The sequence below is a fragment of the Pleurodeles waltl genome, chromosome 10 (genome assembly GCF_031143425.1).
Source record: "Pleurodeles waltl isolate 20211129_DDA chromosome 10, aPleWal1.hap1.20221129, whole genome shotgun sequence".
In the NCBI taxonomy this organism is placed as follows: Eukaryota; Metazoa; Chordata; class Amphibia; order Caudata; family Salamandridae; genus Pleurodeles; species Pleurodeles waltl.
This window is the reverse complement of record NC_090449.1, coordinates 292,591,888-292,617,173: the sequence shown is the minus strand read 5'-3', so window position 1 is coordinate 292,617,173 and position 25,286 is coordinate 292,591,888. Positions and strand designations below refer to the sequence as shown.

Here is a 25,286-nt window from a genome sequence, read left to right as displayed (position 1 = left end):
ACTCCATTGCATGGGCACTATTACTACAATTCAACTCCTACCTCACCCTCTGCGGGGAAAAACAATCGAGGATGGAGTCGACGCCCATGCGCAATGGAGACAAAAGGAGGAGTCACTCGGTCCCGTGACTCGAAAGACTTCTTCGAAGAAAAACAACTTGTAACACTCCGGCCCAACACCAGATGGCGAGCTATTGCAGAACATGCGAATCTACTGCGACTGATGCCACGAACAGATGTACACTGGGTAAGTGACATTTTCATTTTTGTACATTCTGGGAGTTCTCCACATAAGAGGCACACGTGAGTTTTACAATCTGAAAGGCCTTGAGATTGTGGAATTCCCCATCAATGCATTCTATAAAAGGCAGTGAAATATGTCCGAACATCCCATGCAGCAGCCTTCAACCATTGGGACCCTGTTGGGTCTTGGTTGCAGCCATCATTCACAGCTTTCCTGACCAGAAGTATTGAACATGGATTTCCTTTTTTCTTTCTGCATATTACCTATGTGATCTGCAGTGTCCTTCTGTGATTACCTCCCAGCCAAACAGCACCCCTATCATTTAAGTCCTCATTCAAAACCTGGAACCTCCATGCATGCATATGCAATGCTTAAGCAGGCTTATTTTGGGAAGCAGCAATTGAAAGCTTGATCTTGGAAGACCGAGGATGCTCAGGGTCCCAGCAGCAAGGACACAAGATGTTCCATTTTTTAAATTGGAAAGTACACAAGTTCCAATGTACAGCAGCCTAAAGTGAATTTACTAAAGGCCAAATAATGTGTGCATATAAAACATCCTTAAATATCAATATTAAATAAGTAGGATTGCATGTGGCTCTGTCTCTAGTTTTGATTTTGTTAGCCATTTTGACTAAAGCAGATTTAAAGACGGTTGCCTCAAGTTGACCCAAGTAGTCTCACTCTAACCATAATCCTTTATTTTGAAAAGACAATGAGTACGGTAAGTGAACAGTTAAAAGAAAACCATAACTGCTTCATGTTGGACCCAAATAGGAGGACCAAAGCTGCTCCATTGCATTATATATTTGGTGTAGAAACATAACAAGAGTAACATTTTATATACATTAGTATAGTAGTTTTGGTGTCTAGATAGGACAGCATTTCTACCTTTTACATGTCATTTTATGCACTTATTGTCACTTATTTTAATTTTTGTGAGAATTGGGTAACTTGATAAGCAGATGTTCAGTCAAAAGTAATGCTTTTGATTTTGAGAACTAGTGGAGCTGCACAAGAAAATATGGTGGCATTTCAGAGTCTTCAGGGCATGCAAACCTGCTTTTACGGCATGCTTCCAACACCGCATTCTGGCTTGTCTTCCAAATCAGTTGTTAATCCAACAGCGTTGTCCATTTGCAACAGGCAGTTTTCATTACTTTGTGGTTTGATTTTAGTTCTTTTAATTAGCTTAATTTTGAGAATGAATGTGCATTACTTTGCAAATATCTTGTTGTACGGCAAAAGATATTTATACAAGCATATTATTGGTGCAACTCAATATTTGCTGCACGGGTGCATTGAGCACCTGACTGATTTATAAATTCACAAACAAATTAGGAGCACTCCAGAGAAGGGTACTGTAATCAGTTTGCTTCTGCAGAATTTACTTGTTCTCCAGTTGCTACAACTTCTGTTCCTAAGGGCATAAAAACATCTGTTTTCTAAGCCCCAGGTATATTACATGCCACAGTTCTCTGCTTTTGTCAGTTACCCCATTCTGCTGATATTTTGGAAGCTTAGGCATTCAATTATTTGAATATTTGGCATGGTTAATATTAATTTGAACCAATATATGGAGGATTGTAGAATGACATATATTCCTTTCTTAGCAAACACAGAAGTTAGTTTTCAACTCTGCATAGTATTATTTTCTTTTTGCCAATCCAGGGTGACTTAATATTTCCTAAAGCATTTTGATTGATCCTGATTGCTTAAGTTCACAGAGGTCTTGGCTGCACAGATTCAATCTGTATTAGAGCACAGTTGTTGAAATCTGCATTCTTATTTCTTACTTTTCTGTTTGTTTTGTAGCTACAACAATCTTTAAAAACTAAATAGCATTTTAACTTTAATTTAACTTCTCATTTATGTTTCATTCGCCTTGTTGCGAAATACTGTATTTAATCAACTATCAGTGATAAGGTTAACACACATAAATGTAACCATAAGTCACTGTTTACAATAATTACAATTTTCAAAAGTTGTACAATTGCAATCTGTGGAGCTGTCTTGATTGTCCTTTTTATTTTTCTAATGTTGTACATTGCAGGAGGAACTGGATAATGCTGTTGGATTTTCCAGAGTAATCCATGCTATTTCAAATTCTGTAAGTATTTTTTATATTGTAATTGCATTTAAATAGCTCTTTTTCTTTTGTTTTACCCCTGATGAGATGCTGGAGTGTATTTGCATATGGGTAGCACTCTACTCCATGTACATGTTGTTTTCAGTTTAGGTATATTGGGGAACACAAATCTCAGGATAATTCATTTTGATGGCAAAAGTACAGACAGTGGGAAGGAAACAGTAAGTGATTACTATTACGAGCTAAAGTTAATAGGACTGGGGATAATGGAAAAATGGAGTAGGTAACAGTAAAAGGTACGTACAGAGGTCTCCCACCATTACTTACCTAATGTTTTATATATACAAATATACAAAGCCAGCATTTGGTTATGCCAGAAAGTGAGGTTTTATAACTAAAAATGTGAAATGTGCCTATTTATGATAGTTTTCTATGTGCTTAGTCCCTCATACACTCTAAAGAATTAGTGCTCTCATGCGGGCATACAATGATATTTGGGTTGTATGTAATGTGTAATTATTATGGGGGGAAAAAGCCTGCTGCACAAATCCAAAGTTTTACAAAAAATGTCATAAGAGAAATTTATTGCATGATAATACATAACCATTACCCACTAGTAAAGTACCACCTTCCTACCACTTTCAGTCCCTGTCTCCTGTTCCCCAAAAAGACCCATTTCAAGAATTGTTACTACCTCTATACCCATTACTTAGATCAGTCCACTTGCCCTCCTTGCCTCTTATTGATCTAATGCTTCTCATTCGGTCTCATGCATCTGCCTTTTAACTTCTGGATTCAGCAGTTAATCTTTGTTATCCAAGGGCATTAAAAATCACTTTTTTCTATCCTAGTTGTAACTTTCCAACATTCACTATCTTGAATGCCACAGTCCAAAATCCCCATCCTGGACATTCTGGTCCTCCAGAACCTAAAACTCAACTGCTGCCCTCTCCTCACATGGATTAAGACTTAACCATTCTGAAACTTCTAGTTTTCCCTCGCTTATTATTGGTCCAGATCTTCTGCCTGGCTGGCTCCCTGATTAGCTCATCTGCTGTGGGAACACTAAATCCCCATTTCAAACTCATTGGTCTTCTCAAGCCTGTCTGTTCCGTCCACTTTGTGAACCAGTCCAGTGGTTGACAATCACTTTCAGGCTGAAGCAGGCAGTGAACTATCTAATCCAGTACCAAACTGTGCATGCAGAGAGATAGTGCTCCTCTTGGGGCCTCCATAAACCGTGCCACAAAATCCATTATGGCTAATGGGTATTGACCTCCTAAGGTTAGTTACACCTTCTGCTCAACATCCTATTGGTAGACTCAGCTGCATTTATTTCTTTTTGTGCCCCAATTCCATTAAGGACCGGTCATTCCTGAGGCAGGTTTTTCTATTAGGAAAGTAAAGACGTCTTGGAGGACAGTTCCTACAACGTGGACATTATTGTGCTTCTTGGCTGAAGTTTAAAAGTAGGGGAATGGAACCAATTTCACTTATGCTTTTTACAGTTTCATTGCAGAAAGTGAATGCATTTTGTTTGGGAGCATGATTTGGCCTTCACAGGCCTGTGAAAACATGCAGATTGGAGAAAGTCTAGATTATTCCTTGTGGTGTTTGCAGACTGTAGCTTGAAAAGAGCAAGGGTGTGTTACTGAGGTTTATTTTGTCTTAGAGTGCTTTATTCTGCTAAGAAACACCTTGTCAGGACTTACTTTTTACTGTTAACCTCTCTGGTCTTTAGTCTCTAGTTGTTAGTTGCTTTCTTCGTTTTTATTTCTGTGAAGGTAAGGGACATACCGTACAAACTCCAAGATGTCAAACCAATAATCAGTAACTGACTAGCATTTGGAGAACCATTATCACAAAGTACTTAATGTAGACGCTTGTAGGAAAAGAGGCAGAGGTCGAATAGACGAAAGAAAATGTTGACGGCTTGGGTACATCCATATGGCCAGCTAATGACCCCCTACCGGGATCATTAAGCCTGCCTGATGCACAACATTCTCAGATTGATTTCCAGTGATCTTTTTGCTCTTAAAGTTAACTAGAGATTTCATCAACAAAATACAAAAAACACAGTTCTGTGAAGTGAGCCCTCTGCTTACTTTTACCTGATTAAATTTTTCTCATTTTACCAACCTCAGGAGGATGGAAGGTCAGGTCTCAAGTCCATGATCTGCACATCATATAGAAGATATAAGGAGGAAGCTTTAAACATTCAAAGCCATTTGCATGCTTATAATGCAATTTAGGTTTGCTGAGCATGCTGTGTAGGCATCTTTATACATTTACATTCATTAAACATACCATTTGCCTTTTACACTGCGGAGTGCTGCTGATGTCTAAGTAATAACACTTGTCTGGGAATTGTAGGTGTCCCTTTGTTGGGAACATACGTCTGTATCTAAAATACTGACAACTACAGATCTAATATCTTGCTGTCGATTGTGCAGTTTCGCTATTCTTTAACGCTGTAAATAAGAAGGGTTATATAATCGTACTTAATTTAACAGCCTTGGAATGATGATAGATTGTGTTAGGTTGGCTGGAATTGAAGCTTGTGATCTGAAGGTCACTGATGCCAACAGCCATCGCCTAATTCGCTGAGCCATCTTGCATGCTGAAGGTAAGTCCTGAAGTGAGAGGTGGTCAATCAAATTAGCAAGGTCCTCAATGAGCAGCCACACACTGGTTCTTATGTCCCCTAGGACAATATCTTGGATGGCACATATCTACAAGCATCTTCTGTTAATTACTTTTGTGACATTGCCCACTCCTGCAAAAAAAGGCGTCTTTATTGTAGCATTGTATGACAAACCTTTCTAGGTGAAAGGATGATTAATCGATGACTTGCAACAAGAAGCAGATGAGCTACACATCTTCAGGCTAAATTTCCTATGCTGAAACAAAAATGATTCAGGTCACAGACTGCGCTCATGACATCTGGGCTTCTACAGTCTGGCAGGGTGCCCTGAGCCACTAACCGCTCTGAAGAGAGACCGGGTGACAGTGCCCATGAACCCATGAGGTACTGCAGCCAGTGAACTGGAGAGATGGTGCAGAACATAGCGCTTCATGAGGTTGACTTCTCCACATGGAGCAAGAGATTGCCCTTATATCAAATAGTATTATTCTAATGGCCAAAACTGGATTGATTTACTTGATGCACAATCTCATGTCACGTCATTATGCCTTTGATGGTCAGTGCTTTTCTAGGGACAGGCCCACTGCACTGCCTTTTTGCATCATGATACCATTTCTATAGCCACATGCTTCATTCATTTCCTGTGATCCAGTGGAATGCTTTTAGTGAGCAATATCCTCCGGCGGACCGGGACCAAGTCCATCTCCCACTGCTGCTTTTTAAAGCGCCCATTCTGTTAAGCATAAGATCATTTTTCAGCTGTGCTGTCAACCAGACCTAACAAGCATTGGCAATAGATCTGGCATATGAAAAGTGCCTTTCTAGTCATTGATGGATTTAGGCACTCAGTAAGTCATTGTACATGCACCCTGCTACTCATCTTTGCACTCATGCGTTCATTCAGCAATTCACTGACTCATTTAACAGAAGGCTTCAAAGTATTGAGCAATTGGCTGTTCGGAGATTCCTTCTATACTATATATGAATAAGGACTGCAGACGGATTAACTTCATATAAAGTGTCTTTCTGAAATAATTGGCTCAATACTATACCGTGGCTTTGCCAAGTAAAAACATAGCTGGTAATGCTAGAGTTAGAAATATGGTGGAATGATCTAGTCTTTTTATCCCCTCTGGCTAAGGTTGCTGTTAAAAATTCACATTGGGCTTATGTTTTGGGTCAAATAAAAAATAATCCCTTTCTGGGGATTCTTACAATGAAGTAGTTGGAACATAAAACATCTCTGAGATTTGTAGGTCAATTCTATCCATCTCTAGCAAAGATATTGTACATGACATGAGAAGACTGCATGGCACACTGTACGTTAGGAGTTTGCCATAGAGATGGTCTTTTTCACATTACTCTAATGTGCCTTGTTCACTTTGTAATTGTCTGGCAACTTAGCATATAGACCATTTCCTTTTTTCTGCCCTGCGTATCGAACAGTGAGGAGGAAGTGGATTTGTCCTATTTGCCTTCTCGTGGGTTCCCACAAGTATTTGCCCACTTACAGGATTTTAGATGTCCAATACTTCCCGGCCAGTTGTGTTTGCTGTGAGCAGATCCCTGTACTGAGCGCGCATAGGTCAGTCGCTATAAGTCTTTTAAATTTCTTCCTCGATTACATCTCAGTAGCTGCAGGACCTTTTGAGGCAGGTACTAATTTCTTCATATGTTGAGAATCCTTATGTGTGCATGTTTTATTAGCAAAATGGTGTTTTAAAGATGTGGGATTCTAAGGGTATGGATAATTTTAGTACTTTTAACTATTTTTATGTAGTTGTAAGATGTATTTTATAGCTTTAATTCTATTTTGTGAATTGTATCCTCTTAGGCAGCTTTTGATTAATTCGCTGGATGGCAATGGTATATCCAGACAGTATATATATTATTATTCTGAAATGGAATTTATTTACATTGATGGACAGTGTTGATTTACGAGATGGTCCAAAAATCACTTTGAACATAGTGGACCCCTAATTGAGGTTTTTTGTTGATGGGTAGACGTTGTGTAACCTCACCAGATAAGTTATTTTTGTTGCTCCTGCATTAGCTGTGTAAATCACTGTTGTATTACAAGCTTTTTCACGTTGCACTTTATATGGCTTTTGTATATATGTAATGAATTTTATCACTGTTATATGGTCTTTTTATGGTCTTGATTGACCGAAGAAAGATATGACTCATTCGTAATAACTCACCAGTTCAACAGCATATGGAAGGTAAATTAATAGAAGTAGCAGAAGAAAATATGATGCAGTCTAAACATGAAGGGTGTATGCTTGCAGTACCAAAGCTATACTTAGCAACAGGTGTCCATCTTGCAAAGATATTGTAAATAGTTTGTTTTAAAGTTGAAGCTTGGCCCCACATTTAGAACCAACGTATTAGCTATCTTGGATTAATAAAACAATAATGCACTTTGACAACACCCTTCCATAATTATCTTCTGGTTCAGAGGAAGTTGCCACATGGAATGTGGCACTCTGCTGATGAAATGAGTGGCACGCAAGCTACCAGTAAGCACTGCCTGGAGTGTTACGGTATACTCCTAAATATGGAGAAAAGAAAAGGATCAACAAAAACATGAATGGTGAACTATAAAAGAAGCAAATTTAAAAATGAAAGTACTGGCCAACCATCCCTAACACTGAAGCACTCTCACTTTCATGTGGATGTCCGTACACGTGATCAGAAAATTGTGTTGTTCACAGGTCAAGTGACCCAATGGCTGGTGGAGAGTGAACCATTGCCCAGTGCAATTCAGTCATGGATGTAAGCAGAGTGTAAATGACACAAATGGCCAAAGGCCCTCTATGTAATGTATATGTAATTATATATGGATTCATGTATTTTTTTAAATCCTAGCCAAGATGAAATTCTAGTGAAAAAGTATTACAATGCAGATCTGAGATTACATGTAACCATATACATTTCTACAGCCTGTAGCATATTGTGATAACAATCCACTGCCCAAGCCTACCGCCAAAGTAATATTTCATAATGAACAGGCCAGACCTATGGAATGGGGCACACCAACCATAGGCATTTCCGTCAAAATTGCTGATGTATACAAAATTAGTTGAAAGAGCAACATACGACATCCTAACAGGGCTTACAAGGATTCTCATAGTGCATATCTTCTGTTCTCATGGTTTGTCAGAATGAGTAATCAATCTGAAACCTCTTGCTTACTGTTGACACTATACCTAATTAAGTGGGTCGATGGGACAGCTTTGGATTGTCTGAGCCTTCCTACGATCTTGCGAGTCTTTGTAAGATTTAGTCAAAGGCAAATAAACAAAACTGTGCAAGACAAGATTCTATGTTAAAGCCCCATGGGTTATTCAAAATAAAATCATTACAGAAAGCAAAATGTAGGTAATTAAGAATCAGCTCATTAAAATGGTCAATGTCTTATTCTGCAAGAGAACTAACACAAAGGCAGCCTCTGAAGAAAGCCCAAAAAATAACTAATTCAATAAAAAGATTAGCACAGAATCTGTTCAGTTAGAAAGCCCAAAGACAACTGGCTAATGGTCTAATTACAGCAGCTTTTATAATGTTTCATGGTGCAGAAACCAGACTGACCTTATGGTGTGATGTGACATAACAGGGCTGTCAACATTCTGGTAAACATAATACTTCTAGAGACACCTACTTCCTAATGCATTTCATTTGCTAGGCTATGCATAACTAAGGTAACAAACTGACATACACAGAACAGTGTCAAGAAACCTTGGAAAGCTTCAAAATAAAGGAACATACTGAAAAAAATTTTTTAACAGTTTTATTTATTGGCATTTCGAATAATACATATGATTATTCACATAGTCATAGTGTTACACGGATATACCACTCACTTTACCGTACTGTCCCTAAATGGCTGTTTATGCATTATAATACCACTAACTCATCGTAACCTTTATTGCAATCTTCTATCCCAGTGTTTAAATCGTATTGTAGGCATATAAGGTGACTCAATTTCTCAGTGGTGTGTTTGTAAGACAGGTAGTCAGTTTCCATTGATTTCATCTCTGCAAGCCTGTATAACAGCCCTCCTGTAGAGCATAAACCAATGAAGAAATACCAAGAAAAATAACTAAATAACCAGGTAACCAATTAACAGGACCATACATGGTTAGTACATCTGTGGTTGCAATTGCTGGATCATTGCACAGTGCGCATTCTTACGGGCCCCTCCACCTATCAGCGTCGGGTTGGGACCCCATCAAAAGAGGGGGGTGGGGGGGTGGGGGAGAAGACTGCAAGTGAGGCAGTGCAGAGGGGAGGTCTCCGACAGGTACGCATGTCTGTAGGAGTGAACTAAGGGTTAGTGCTCATCCACCCCAGCCCACGTTGGTCTGATGCCCCGTCAAAGGTATCATCTGTGACCGCATCTAGAGTATACCATGTCTGCCCCCTCTGCCCACATGGGGACTATTGGTCTACTCCTCAGTCCCCTCATTTCCTCTCTGTAGCGCCCTTTCCTGTCCCTCGTCCAGTGTGTGATGTCTGCTACCCATGTATCCAGCCTAGGCCAATGTTTATTTTTCCAGGCCATCACCACTCTCCTGAGTGCCAACACCAATGCCAGGTCCGCGAACCCGTTCCCCCACCTTTTTTTATGAAGACCTATCAAAAGGACACTGTTGGTCAACTGGCATTAGGGTCATATACTCGATTAAATCTATGTGGAGTGAGGTAGGTCCTGTGGATGTAGTTGTACTATATATACTTCAGGCGTGTATTTTGTGAAACCTTGTGTGTAGCGCTAGAGTTCTAGCCCTTCAGTGTCTGTCATAATTCTGCCTATATCCGTGTCCCACTTGTGTTGCAGTCCTTCCAGCAATCTCATCCCGTTCAATTCCCTGTAAATCCATGTGACCAGATGATACCCCCAAACAACCAGCATAGTCTGGAGGACTGCATTTGTGGGGGGCTCCTCACTACTGCCATCCCACAAATCCTTCAGGGCATGTGTAATGGCCTCGTAAGTTAAGAATTGGCCAGCAGTTAATACCGTCTGGTCTGTTAAACCCCCAAAAGGTACCAGCATCCCCCTTTGATAAGTCTCCCACAGTCTTAATCCCCACCTCTGTCCAGGATTTTAGTTGTCCGGGGGTGAAGGAGGAACTGGGTTTGCCATGTGATAATCCAACAAGGGGTAGGGCCATAGCATAGGGGTTAGTCTTGCTTGTTCTCCTAAGGGCTGTACGCCAAGCAGCAGACACCAATATGTTTGGTCTTAAGGGTATCTGCCTGCCATGGAGCAGTCTGCCCAGGAATTCCTCCCCCCTCAGCCTCTCCGTTCTTGGGTGGTTGCTGATAATTCTAACCCATTTAGCCATTGTGTCAGCCACTGAAGTCGAACTGCCAAGTAGTATAGTTCGAAGTCGGGGGCTCTGAGCACCCCCCTCCCCCTCTTGCAGAAGGCAGGCAGAGTACATCAGCCTAGCACAAAAGTGGGCGTGATATCCCTTGAAGCATCGGGAACACGTAGGTGTTCCTTCTATTGAGCTGTAGGTCTGAGTGTTTACTGAAGTACTCTAGCATCTGGGGCAGCAAAGCATTTCCGTTCCGTACATCATAAAGGAGGTTGTCTGCGTAGAGATGATGATGCGGGACCACTGCTCTGAGTACACCACACTCCTGCCCCATCACCATGAAACTCTCTGCTAGTGATTCTTTGGCTATAGAGAATAGTAAGCATGAGAGCTGTCTGGTGCCCCTATAGATATCGTAGCTTCTGGATATCGTTCTCCCAGTCTCGACTCTTGCTGTGGGATGGATCTAAAGTAAATTAACCCATCTTCCCCAGCTGGGCCTTAGGCCCATTTGTAGCATCACAGCCTCAAGGTAATCCCATCATCCTGTGTCAAAGGCCTTTTCTAGGTCCCCCGATACCATCACTGCTGTTGGGTCAGACAGGTACTGGTCATTTTATGGTAGCATGTAAAGCCACCGTAGATTCTGTGACGTGTTGTGTGCAAGGATGAACCCATTCTGGTCATCATGAATATTTTTCCGCATATGTGGGAGCAATCTATTTGCAAGCACTTTGCTGAGCACCTTGAAACTGGTGTTCAGCATTGAGAGTGGGTGGAAGTCGGCGACCGTCGCCTCATCCTGTTTCACCAATGCTTCCTTAGTGGAGGGCAGCAATTCTTCTTTCACAGAGGCCTATAAGTACATCTCCAAGAGTCTTGGTGACAGGGTTTCCACAAATCTTGGATAAAATTCTGGGGGGAGACAGTCCTGGGGGTTTTCCCCATCACCAGAGTTTTGATAGCAGCCTGCACCTCTTTAACGTCCGTCACCCCAAGATGTTCACCTTCCAGCGCAGTAAGTGATCTCAGGTGGAGGTCCTCCAGGTAATTGTGCAGTGAGCCCACATCCGCAGGCGGCTTGCTATAAAGGGCCATGTAGTACGATCTTAACTCATCATTGTGTGCCAGTGAGTACAGTGGATTCCCGTCACTAGACTTCAGGTGAGGGATTGGCAGGCCCCTGCTTTCCGGCTTAATCAACCAGGCCAGTAGCCTCCCTGCCCTCCCCTCCTCTTCGTGTATGCTTTGTAATCATGACATCGAAGGCAAGTCAGTGCATCATTGTGGGCTTCTCGTGTTTCTAAGAGCTGTCGGGGAGACTCCGGGTTGGCCCGCAGCTCCGATTTCAACCTAGGCGGGTCTGCCTCTATGCAGAGGATGTCAGCTTCGAGCTCCCTCTGAATCCCCACTGTTTGTCCCAAGCAATGGCCTCCGACCACTGCTTTCAATGCCTCCCACTCCACCCTCCTAGTGAAACGTACTGAACATCTGTTCCCTGAACGAACACCATTATTACATTAGACACTACAGTTGAGGATTTTTTATCGATGATTTTCATTAAATGAAAAAACGCAAGCATACAAAGAAATGCTTGCTCACATAAAATAAACATGAAATTATTCTGAAAAACAAGCTGGCTGACACCTAGTCATACAAACAGAATCTCGTCTAAAATAGGCATTGTTTCTAATTAGTAAAAACTTGCCTGCAATACTAGGATAGGCAGTGAGATTCCGTGTAACAAAAAAGTGTATAGGCTTTAATTTAGAGTAATAATAATCCACCCTTAAATGCCTTTTGACTTTAACATATACTTTTTACAATCAGTATTTCCGGCCTACTGCTTTTATTATAACTGTCAGAAATTGGGTTACTGATTGAGGGGGTTGAAACCCTACTTAGGCAGCAACTGCAGTCCTTCTCAAGGTGAGGCACAAGCAAACCTCAAATTAACCTGTGCTCAAACCTCTGGTAGCTTGGCACAGAGCAGTCAGGCTTAACTTGGAAGCAATGTGTAAAGTATTTATGCAACAGTTCAAACGCCATTTGTGCTATCTGGTCAGGCGAGACTGGAAGAAAGGCACACAATCATGCTGACCGTGGTGGAATGTGGTCGGATACAGGCACCAGGTTAGCCCTGGTGAAAATTAACCATCTCAGTCCTGAACAAAGAATCCTGTTCGTTGTGGAGGAGACAACGGCTCAGGGAAGTGTCATTGACTGTCATCATTGTAGTGCAAAGAGAAGGACAGACATCGTGGATGGTTGTTGCTGTAGCACAAAGATCCTGTTGTGAACAGTCAGGCCACAATGATTGCACTCCTTGCAAGGGACCGATGCTGTAATGCAAAGGGTCGGGCTGGTGCAAATTCAGGTTGGCGATGACCAGCAGTTTGCACCAACGAGCCTGTACACATCCTGAAGAGCCCAAAAACGTCAATTCCGCTCCATTGAGGCCACACCAAAGGTCCAGAACCTGAGGGGCACCTCTTGGGGGTGGGGTTTGGGTTGGGGGGGGGGGGTTCAAGGGTTTACTCCAGCTGGATAGAAGTGCTGGTTCAGGTGGCTGATAGCCTGCTATGTCCTTGTGGCTCTAGGCAGCAGGCTGGCAGACTAGCCTTTGAAGTCATCCTGGGACTCTTCGGTTAAGGTGCAGATGTGATCCGTTTGACTCTGGCAGGAGGACAGCAGGGCAGCAGTCGAGCAGAGCACCAGAGAGTGGTAGCTCTTTCAGCAGCACACCACAAGTCCATAAGTGTACTAAAGAGTTGGTGCATGAGGTCCACTATTTATTCCTGGTACCTCCTTTGAAGTGTGAGAAGCTTCTAGAAGTTTCCCTTTAAAATGCACAAGCTACCTGCCTCCCCAGACTCCAGACTTAACTACAGTGGATATGCAGCCTATTCAAGTGTAAGAAGGTCTGTGCCCAGCTTTGTCCTCCCATCCTGCCAGTGATGGCCCATCCAGGCACACCTAAGCTCTCTATTGTGTGTGGCTGTGTAGGAGGAATACACAAAGCCCAACTATCAGCTACACCCAGTCATGTGACCCAGAGACTGGCTGCAGTCCCTAAATGCCTAAGGCAGAAAAATGCCAACTTCCTAAAAGTGGAATTTTTCAAATTTAAGTTTGAATTCTGACTTAAGCATGAAAGAGGATTTTTCATTACAATTCCAAAGACACCAAACATGTACTGGTTACCTGTTCCCTTGTGGAAGTTGCATCTTAATAAATGTAATATGATTACTTCATTGTTAGTCTATGGGAGAGGCAGGCCTTGCAGTAGTGAAAAACGAATTTAAGAGTTTCTCACTACCAAGACATGTAAATTTTAAAAATACTTGTCCAACTTATTAAATATACTGTACCCTGACCTCTAAACTGCCCAGGGCCTACCCTTGAGGGGACTTATATGTATTAAAAAGGAAAGATTGGACAACTAGTAAGAGGCCTGGAAGAAATACAGCACAAGAACAGGGTGGTATGTGAAGTACACAAGAGAAACCCTCCTGTGGGAAGGTTCGCAGCTGAAGGAGTTTGGGAAACCTAAAGATTTCGGGTCCTGGCACACAATTGGGATTTCCCATTTGGGGAACATGATAGACAATGGAGAACTAAAGTAATTCGATGCCCTGTGAAGAGTATTGAATGTCAAGCACACAACAGTAAAAGTACATGCAATTCACACATGTCTGGAATGCAGAGAGGTTGGAGATGTCAACCTCCCCCAGTATGGCCCACTAGAAGGAAGACTGCTGATGGGACAACTTGTTTTGAAAGCGGTTTCCTGGAAGTACAGGGCCATTAATAATATGCAGGACAAGCTAGGGGACTAGGAGACAGGTGGGAACAGGACCTATGAACGCTGGATGATACTGACTGGGAGGCAGCATTGATGTACCCATGGGAGGTGGCGATCAAATCACAACTACAGGGAGTGCAGAATTATTAGGCAAGTTGTATTTTTGAAGATTAATTTTATTATTGAACAACAACCATGTTCTCAATGAACCCAAAAAACTAATTAATATCAAAGCTGAATATTTTTGGAAGTAGTTTTTAGTTTGTTTTTAGTTTTAGCTATGTTAGGGGGATATCTGTGTGTGCAGGTGACTATTACTGTGCATAATTATTAGGCAACTTAACAAAAAACAAATATATACCCATTTCAATTATTTATTATTACCAGTGAAACCAATATAACATCTCAACATTCACAAATATACATTTCTGACATTCAAAAACAAAACAAAAACAAATCAGTGACCAATATAGCCACCTTTCTTTGCAAGGACACTCAAAAGCCTGCCATCCATGGATTCTGTCAGTGTTTTGATCTGTTCACCATCAACATTGCGTGCAGCAGCTACCACAGCCTCCCAGACACTGTTCAGAGAGGTGTACTGTTTTCCCTCCTTGTGCATCTCACATTTGATGATGGACCACAGGTTCTCAATGGGGTTCAGATCAGGTGAACAAGGAGGCCATGTCATTAGATTTCCTTCTTTTATACCCTTTCTTGCCAGCCACGCTGTGGAGTACTTGGACGCGTGTGATGGAGCATTGTCCTGCATGATAATCATGTTTTTCTTGAAGGATGCAGACTTCTTCCTGTACCACTGCTTGAAGAAGGTGTCTTCCAGGAACTGGCAGTAGGACTGGGAGTTGAGCTTGACTCCATCCTCAACCCGAAGAGGCCCCACAAGCTCATCTTTGATGATACCAGCCCAAACCAGTACTCCACCTCCACCTTGCTGGCGTCTGAGTCGGACTGGAGCTCTCTGCCCTTTACCAATCCAGCCACGGGCCCATCCATCTGGCCCATCAAGACTCACTCTCATTTCATCAGTCCATAAAACCTTAGAAAAATCAGTCTTGAGATATTTCTTGGCCCAGTCTTGACGTTTCAGCTTGTGTGTCTTGTTCAGTGGTGGTCGTCTTTCAGCCTTTCTTACCTTGGCCATGTCTCTGAGTATTGCACACCTTGTGCTTTTGGGCACTCCAGTGATGTTGCAGCTCTGAAATATGGCCAAACTGGTGGCAAGTGGCATCGTGGCAGCTGCACGCTTGACTTTTCTCAGTTCATGGGCAGTTATTTTGCGCCTTGGTTTTTCCACACGCTTCTTGCGACCCTGTTGACTATTTTGAATGAAACGCTTGATTGTTCGATGATCACGCTTCAGAAGCTTTGCAATTTTAAGAGTGCTGCATCCCTCTGCAAGATATCTCACTATTTTTGATTTTTCTGAGCCTGTCAAGTCCTTCTTTTGACCCATTTTGCCAAAGGAAAGGAAGTTGCCTAATTATGCACACCTGATATAGGGTGTTGATGTCATTAGACCACACCCCTTCTCATTACAGAGATGCACATCACCTAATATGCTTAATTGGTAGTAGGCTTTCAAGCCTATACAGCTTGGAGTAAGACAACATGCATAAAGAGGATGATGTGGTCAAAATACTAATTTGCCTAATAATTCTGCACTCCCTGTAGAACTGGGTCAGTATAAAATTCTTCAGAGCTTACTATGACAGAGAAAAACTACATAGATCTGGGAGGGCTGCAACACTTTAATGTCTGAGGTGTGCAACACAGAGAGGGACGATTGTACACACACTATAGAAATGTCCTAGAATCCATTCCTACTGGCTCAAAATCCTAAAGACTATGGGGAAGATAGTGGGGGGCCACGATTCCTCCAGATTCCAAATAAGTGCTCCTGGGTAGCCCAACTGATATTGACCTCCCACGACCTAAGCTCCTCTTGAGCAGGAGAACAAGTTTGGCAGGGTGGAGATATGGATAAGCTGAAAGTAAAGGAGACAAGCCCTTCTTGCAGGGGGAGATGTTCTTGTTACTTAACTTAATGATGTTGTATTTTAGGGGCCCAACTGATTGTGCTTTGTTCATTCAGTGTTGGTTCTATGTTTGTGCCCGAATGGGTGTTTTGCAATGCTTGTAGTTAAAACCCTTTTTTTAATGTAAAAAAAAGTGAAATATTGGGCCTGGCAAGACGTGAATGTTGCCAGGTGGAAATAGCAGTTTAAATTTACACACATAGGCTGCAGTGGCAGCCGTTAGACATGTTTAAATAGCTTAAGTGGATGACGCAATCAGTGCTACAGGCCCTCTAGAAGCATTTAATATACAGTCCCTGGACACAGGAAATGCCACTTTACTAGGAATGAAGTAAATTAAAAATGCTAATTGGGTATAAGCCATCTCTACCAGGTTTTAAGGGGAGAGCACAACCACTGTAGCACTGTAACAGTGGTGCAGGCCACAGAGTCCCAAAAGACAACAAAAAATGCTTTAGAAAACAAGAGGGTGAAGGCAAAAAGTTGGGTTGACCCTGCGGAAAGTACCAAGTCAAACAGTAACTTTTCATGATAAACAATCAGGCATATAGTCTTTATCATAGGCTTGTCACCATAACCATCTCAACCCCATTTTACTGAGTGTAAGCTTTCCACATGGCATCCATGCAGCATACAATCACAACAGTACAAATGTCTACAAAACTACAGCAAAATACTCTCTCTTAAGAAGATAATAATGGTTATTGTAGTGTATATCTTTTATCACCACAGTTTGGGTGCATCAGCAACACTAAAGTACTTGCCTACTGCAGTAATCTGTGAAATTTATTTTCACAATATAGATATGGACAGGCTTTAGCACAGTGTAATTACAATCCATCCTTAAAACCCCATTGTCTTTTAACACATGCTTTCACAATAAATAGATCAGGCTTACTGGTTTTATCATAAATGTTCATATTAAACAGTTCAAAACTATGTAATGTGGCATGACCTTTACTACTGAATGGATGAAACCTTTACCCTTTAATATTGGCTTTACTTCACCCAACATCTGCGTATATAAACGCACATAAACTGACAACTGTCATGCAAGGAGTTATACAATTACGAAGATGTAAAATACAGCTTACAGACAATATACAACCCCTTTAAACAGGGCCTAATTAGAGTAATCACAGTGAAAATCCCCAGGCTTTGTCAAAGTAGATGCCAACACCAAAATCCTTGCCTGCTCTGGTAATCGCGAGATTACGTGTCTGTGGCCTGTAACAAACTGATAGACTCACTAGCGGGACGCAGAATCTTGAAACGTGAGTTTGGGGGCGGGGCCTACAGCCTCCCCAGCACTCGAAAGCGCCATCAGCCGTCCCACCTCGTGGGTGGGGGTTGAGCTGCATTTAAGTCTGAATCTCTCGCCCCGGAGGAGGCTGAGAGCACCGTAAAGCAATCAGGTGTTTTGCCTGCGGAAGAGGAGGGCAGCCCTGAAACTCCACCGGTGGCAACAGCTAACTTGTCTGAGAACTTACTGGATACTTACGCTGTGTGTAAGCAGAGTCCCCAGAGCGGGAAAGTGGAGCCCAAGTTGCTGCTTTGTTTGCATTCATTCAGCGACCGTAAGAGGCTGGGCCAAGCTACCCCCTCTTTCATTTGTGCCCAGAAGCCCTAGTGTCTCGGGCCAACTAGTGAAACTGTGCAGCACGAAGATTTGAGATCACTGAGTGGAGGAGGGGAGGAGTAACTAGTGAGGAAAGTACGAGGAAGGGAGAAGAGAAAAGGGAGTATAAAAGGTTGGGGGGATGGACAGACTTAAGGGGGTGGCAGCACAACATAACTCTAGAACTAACAAAACGTTAGATGGTTTCCTACAAAAGACAGTTGGTGCCTTGGACAAAGAGATAGAGTTGGTTGAGCGCCGTCTATCCAGCTCAACGTCACCAGTGTTTCCCCCCCCCCACCCCCAGTCTCCAGCCCCCACTTTTATTACAAACATGTCTGCAGCCTCTCTGCACTCCCAGCAGGCTCAAAACACGCATCCAGTTATGGAGTCCCCTCCAGCTGCTCACACAAAACGTTCGGGCAACTACCTCAGCGACCTTGGATAAGGCTATTACAGCGGAATCCGCCCAGCTGACCCCGGCTTCTTTAGCTGGAGCATTAGCACTCGACTCCGAGCCTAACCCAGAAGGGAAAAGAAAGCGTGGTGAGGTTAATCTGAGGAACAAATGAGTATGCACTATGAGTACCAACAATCCGGGTCCTGAAGTTGGGAATGACAGGTTCATAAAATCACAAGAAAGTGTTGCCGGCAAATTGGCTCTTGAGCGTATAATGGAGCATATAAGGGAGGAACTTATCAAGAGATTGCAACCTATCGAAATCCGTCTCCAAGCTATCAAGGAGAAATTAGGGGAGCTTACCAAGCCCTATACGCCTGTTACCATTCTGCAAGACAACACACAATCCCACTGTCATCCTCTTACGTGGGGTCACGCCTCTGGTGCTAACAATAGGGCCTCTGTAAATTTATGTGCAGGTGTTTTGTCACTTGAGGACCGTTGCGACTACCCTCACCGATCAGAGATGGGACGAACTGCCAGGTTGCATACTAACTTTGATGATAACTATCAATGCAACAGCTACCATTTCTAGTGGTAATGCAGGAGTATCTCTATCTATTAATATAGAGATTCCAGCAAAGTCTCCAATGTTTGCGAGCCTCATCAACACAGCGCTACAGAGACTGACTTGGAACCCAGTAGAACTAGTTCAGACACTTATGGGGGTCAGTCTAGAGTCTTACATCTGCCCCCCCGGAATCTTGTCCATATGTCCTTGTAATCACTAACGTGCCCAGATCTCAATTAAATAGCCTGGAAACTTATGTTGAACTGAAAAACAAGGTCATACACTGGTTGTATGTTAATTCTAATTTTGCCTTCTTTATGGTACCCTCTATATTAATGGTGAGGAGGGTGGGATGGGTGGTCCCGTGGAATAAGATTGGAACGGAGAATTGTATTAACTTTCTCACCTGCCTTGGTCCAACAACTTTTTACAAATTCATGCAGATCTGGCCCTTCAGCAGGAGGTGCCTCCTGTGTAGACTTGCAGTGTTTTATCTCCCAGTAGCCAAATGTGCCCTAAGTGGGTCAATATTCGATCCTAGAGGCCCCCCTCACCCCGTGGCCCCCAAATGCAACATGCTCACCAGTTTGAACGCAGGCGCCCACCATCTATCCTCTAAGATGTGGACTGACATAAAGCAAATGTTATACAGGATACTCCAGAGAGCCCGAGGTTAGGACTAACTACTAGGGAATATACCATCCCCAGTGTCATTAAGCAAGATAAAACCAGAGTGGGAAACATAGATGGAACTATGTCCCTGAATGCAGATTTTAGGGTCCCCACTCAAACCATAATGCCAACCTAAGAATGACACAAGGTCCCTAGCAATTAGATGGAATATAACAGACCCTGAATTTATAGGGAGGAGGGATACCACTGGAGACAAAGATGTAGGGAGACTTATTGGATGTTGCTCATCGACAGTCGCAACGTGTAACACGAACCCTAGACTCAACCCATCTACTAGCTTTCAAACGTCGACTGATGCATCACAAGTCCAAGATGATATTTCAGCAAAAATTATTTGCTGGAATATAGCCGGGCTGGAGAATAAAATGTGAATCCCTGACTGGGGCCATTTCATAGATGAGCACAAGATATGCTTATTCCAAGAGACATGGGCCTTGGAGCCCAAGTATAGATTTGGTTTCAAAAGTTATTGGGTCCCAGCCTGTAAGGTGACTTCTGGGAGACCTTTGGGTTGCTTACTCATATGGGTTAATTGTTCACTTAAGTGCCGGGTCGAAGAAATAGATTTGGGTAGTGTAGATCTGCAAGGCTTAATACTATCGACCCATAAGGAAAGAACCTTAATAAACATATATAGTAGGAGTATGGGTAGCAACTGTGAGTCTGATGTCTTGACTGCAACTTTTAGCCAGCAAATCAATCACCCATCATACCATAATTGCAGGGGATTTCAACGCGAGTTTTGAGCCTTATCCAGTGGGCCAAGAACTTTACGCAGAAGAGGATATTTATTGGGGCATTCCGCAACTAACATCAAATAAAAGTATTAGAATGAGCAGAACAGCCCACCAAATTGTTGACCTCACACACATGGTCTGTGCCTGTAATGGACGCTCTCGCTCAGATGTTAAACCCTGCCCCACTTTTAGGCGAGGAGCTTATAGGAGTCATATAGACTATTTTTTTTTTGGGACATATGCTTGTGGGGTCGTATGGCCGATATGATGGTACTGGAACATAAGGAAAGTGACCATGAACCACTAGTTTTATGTACTAGGGGGTTGTGCATTTATTAGAAGCCTCTGATCATAAGGATTATGTACAGCAGCTTGCCATAACCAATAACAAACATTAAGTGGAATTCTGTTAATTCTTCATTGGGCTCCCTTACTACGATACACAGCCTTTTAGCAGAATGAATAGAGTATATGCTCGGGTCATATGAGGATGGGGATAGGCTCATGGCAGCACATCCAGATTTATTTAACTTTCTCCGAAATCACTTCATTAAAGAGACAGCAGCCAAAACAAGGAATAAGTGCAGTGAGAGATGGTTTAACCATTCATGTAGGGAAGCTAAGCTTAAGCTATTGAGGGATCTGAGAAAGGGGCTAGAGAGCATATAAGGCAATCAAGAGAGAAAAATAAACAGGAACACAACAAGGCCCGTAGGAGCTGAGAGGAAGCGAGGTGGGCTGCTCTTCTGGACTTCGCAAGAGCCAATGACACCTCCAAGGTCTGGAAATTGATCTCAAGCGATTGTGGTGACTTCCGTTCTCCGCCTGGTACCTCAATCCTCCCTGTAACCTGGGTAAAACACTTTGGGTCACTTTATACAGAGACAGATGCATCAAATTCCAGGGAATTGTTGGAAACTAGGAAATCTGTTGTACCATCAATTAGATTTACCTTGGCAGAAACAAAGGCAGCAATAACCTCTTTGAAGTGGGGGAAGGCCCTGGGTCTTGACAAAATCCCTGGTGATCTTTATAAATCAAATCCCGAAATTTGGGCCCCTTATCTGAACTTGGTTTGCAATGCAGTTGCTGCAGGAGCAACCATTCCCCGGACATGGAAGGGAGCCAAGATAGTTCCCCTCTTTAAAAAAGGCAGCCCCAGCAACCCATCTAACTATCGCCCAAAATGCCTACTCGGTAAACTCCAAAAACTCTTTGCAAAACAGATCTTGTTCAACTTAGAAGAGTGGATAATAGAGAATGGAGCCATCTCCGACTTACAGGCAGGGTTCAGACCTGCGATTAGTACAATTGACCAGGTCTTAAGGTTTCTAGCAATTAAATGGAAGACTGTGGATGTTGGAGGTGGAAATCTATATATGGCTTTTGTTGATCTCAGAGCGGCTTTTGACCTGGTACCTAGGAATAAACTCTGGCTGACACTATCTAATATGGGTGTCCCTAAAGGGCTTCTGGACCTTATAGTTCAACTCCATGACAGTACTTTTGCCCAAATTAGGAGCAGTAATGATGGTGAATTATCTGATCCAGTTGCTATTGAAAGAGGAGTTGGGTAAGGCTGCGTTTTAGCACCCACCCTCTTCCTTTTATATATAAATAACTGTATCAAATATCTAACCAACTGTAACAATGATTCGCCCAAGTTGGCAGGCAAGAAAATTCCAGGCCTGCTCTATGTGGATGACACCATCCTACTAGCCAAAACTCCTATGGGATTGCAAAATCTTGCTAACCAATTCTGTCTTTTTTGTAAAGACTTTGGTTTGGAAGTTAACGTTAACAAAACCAAGTTTATGATATGGAGCTCCAGGAGAACAAAAGCTAAAGCAACCATTATAATGAATTCCATTCCTTTGGAAAGGGTCACGGAGTATGATTACTTGGGGATTAGATTAATGGATTCAGGTAGTTGGGTCGCAAGTATCAGAAAAGGGGCCCATATAATATGCCAAAGAGGGCGGCCCCTACGACGTAAAGCTAGGTCTGTAGCTAGTCCGCCTTTGAATCCTGTCCTTGAAATATTTAAAGTTCGAGGTGCCGCACTGTATGGGGCAGAGCTATGGGGTTCTCCAAGGCAGTTGGATGCTCTCCAGATTAAAGAGAACTATTTTCTTAAGTATATAATCAGGTTGGGGAAAAGGTACACCAATTATCCCACTTAGACTTGACCTTGGAATAAATAGCATCAAAGATGTAGCGGGTCTGAGACCCCTTATATTGGATCCGCACATGGAAAATTGAAGAACTGGAATCCTTTCGAGAGGCAATAAAAGATCTTATAAAGACCCAGAATAGCTGGAAAAAGGTCAGCTGGCTGAGGGAGATGAAATTGGCCTGGGACGAATTGCCCTTCCCCCCCCCAAATCTTGGAGAAACCAGAGTCGATCACCACCTTGCTATTTTATCACTTAAACAGAGATACTGGGAGAGTGCCAATGCGCAGATCCTTCATAGTAATGTGGTGGGCTGATTAACTCCTGTGTTCCTGCTTGTATAACAAGAACCATGGCCTGAGCAATTTCTTGATCTTCCAATACCTGCTTATGCCCGTGCTCTATTTCTCCAGTTTAGATAAGGAACTTTACTTGCGAACAGTTTCATTGCTCGATGGTTGAAGAACGGCCCTGAGGCAAATAAATGCCCAAAATGTAATACACTGGAGGAATCAATCGAACATGTTTAGTTTTTCAGCCCCCTATATAAGAGCCCTAGGGGGAAATGGATTATCCCGTTGTCTAAAGCCTTGCTATTATATGACCGAGCTAACGCCTACAGAATTTGTAAATATGACTCATCTACATTGGTTGTAAGCACGGTCACTAACTTTTTGTCAGCAGCTTGGTCTATTCGTTACAGGGCCACTCTTAGTGTTTGACCTCTAATGTTGAGCTTTATAGCAGGTATTGCAGGGAACAACAGATGGCTATGATTTTTGGTTGGTTTATCCCCTGCCCCTTGTCTCTATTCAATGGTTTTAGAGGTGACATGTTTTCACTAAATTTTACTATAACTTATAGTGACAATATTATGTCAACAGTATTCGTTTTTATTATTTTTCATGGTCAATGGCTGAGATAAAGCATTTATTTGTCACTCTATTTATTGCACTATAGTGCACTGCACTTTAGATTGTTATGATCAAAACTGTTTTTACGACTTACGGCTAGGATATTGCATCTATTTATGAATTTAATTACTTTATGATAGTACATTGCACTTTAGACTGTTGGTATCTGAATTATTTTAATAAGAGTAGTTCTGGACACAATGTGTTTCTTTTTAGGCTAATGGTATACTGAATATTATATTAGTTTTGAAATTATTTTTATACTGAGGTCTTGATTCTATGTATCTACACATGTGTTAATGGTTAAAAGTATATCTCATTCTAAATAGCTGTGAATTGGAATCCAATATACTTTAGCAGGAGCTTGCTGAAATGTGATGGCGATTGTTTTTCAAGTAGGCATGGAGGTTTCTTGCTATTTCTTTTAGACCATGAAGAAACCAAAGGCTGTTCTTGTTTTTAATACTTATTAAGAGCTTGTTATTCCTTTTTAGTCTTTTATTTTTTTATTTTTTATTTTTATTTCTCATTTTAATTTTTATGTACTGATTGTACTCTAATGGTCGAAATTTTGACTGAATAAAGAGAATTGAATTGACTCACTAGCTTGAACATGTTTTTCACAATTAATAAGTTAGACCAACTGCCTTTGTCATAATTTTTCATGACAAGTAGACCAGATCTATTGCATCAACATAAGGTTTAAAGTGCCCTAGACAGGAGTATAGCTTTTCACCGTAACCAGGTCTACATTTTTTAGCATAAGCTTTTCCACAAGACAACCATCAAACAATCATAAAATCAGAAAGGTATACAAAATTATAGTTGGTTAAGCAAGATACAACCTCTCCTGAGACAGCCTAGCAAACCTTTTGTATGTGTGGCAAGGCCATTGGAATTCTGCAGCAGGGGAGGACCAAATTATGTGGCAAGGTTGACTAAATTATGCAGCAACAAAAGGCAAATTAGCATAATGCAGAACATTTTGTAATAGTATTGCCTCATTGTTGTGTACTATTTACACTGTGTGACAATTTCACCTCATTAATACTAATTTAAGCACCAAATACAGCAATAAGTAACAAAAAATGACCAGACAATCTTTGTGAAGGGCCTTCAACTCCATAACCTTACCACGCTTTTAGTAGTAAATTTTGATCCATTTGAGCAAGAAACTTTTTTTGTTAATCTTCAGATTTACAGCGGATGAGGGATTAAGTGGGAAACGCTGCAGATCCATAGTTGTGTGGCCACAGAATCCCATAATTCCGGTGGCCCTGATCAATGGTTGGTCACAGTGGGTGACCAAAATATTGCCTGTTAAACTGTGAGCCTATTGTAGGCTTTTATATAGAGTCCTAATAATAATCCATGCTTAGATACCTATTCTCTTTACTATTTGTTTTTCACCACAAATATGTTGGACCGAGTTCCTTTATCATAACATTTCATAATAAACAGATCAGTCTTATAACTATGATCATTTGCTTGCCTCTATAACCAAATCATTGCTAATGTGTATAGTACAGATATTCCTTGTATTACTCTTTTTGGCTTGTGGCAGTCATTTGACTGTAAGCCCAATCAAATCCTGTACATGTGGTTGGAGCCTAAGACCCTGTCACTGTTGCATCCTGAAAGCTCTTTTTTGTTGATCACATAATCGGGCACTGTTGCACTGTCAATCCAAAATCTAATGATCCATGTATATTAATGTAGCCCTGGGCTCTCCAACACAAAACTCCGAAGTCTAAAGTTAATGACTGCTCTCCTCCCATCTGTGTTGCGGCCACAGATAAACACTGTAAATTATCTGTTTATCCAAGACATTTTAATAGCATTGCAGTGTCTTGAGTGCCCCCTGAAAGTTCAAGCTCAGGCAACTGACTAAAAATGATCACATCTGCATGGAGTCCACGTACGTTTAAAAAAAAAAAAAATCAAAACACACAATTTCTGCCAGTCAAAACATGCGCTCCTGGCTATGAACGTGTGCAGAGCCAAAGCCCCTCTTCTG

General features: G+C 42.0%; 1 protein-coding gene across 4 annotated transcripts in view; it reads left to right on the top strand.

The window, feature by feature from the left end:
* The window catches only part of PARN (poly(A)-specific ribonuclease), a 690,538-nt gene that overhangs the window by 157,236 nt on the left and 508,016 nt on the right, over positions 1–25,286 (top strand). For all 4 annotated transcript variants that reach the window (XM_069210428.1, XM_069210424.1, XM_069210427.1 and 1 more), the window contains exon 12: positions 2,294–2,350. In XM_069210428.1, the coding sequence (XP_069066529.1) occupies positions 2,294–2,350 (57 nt within the window). The remainder of the gene's footprint in view (positions 1–2,293; positions 2,351–25,286) is intronic.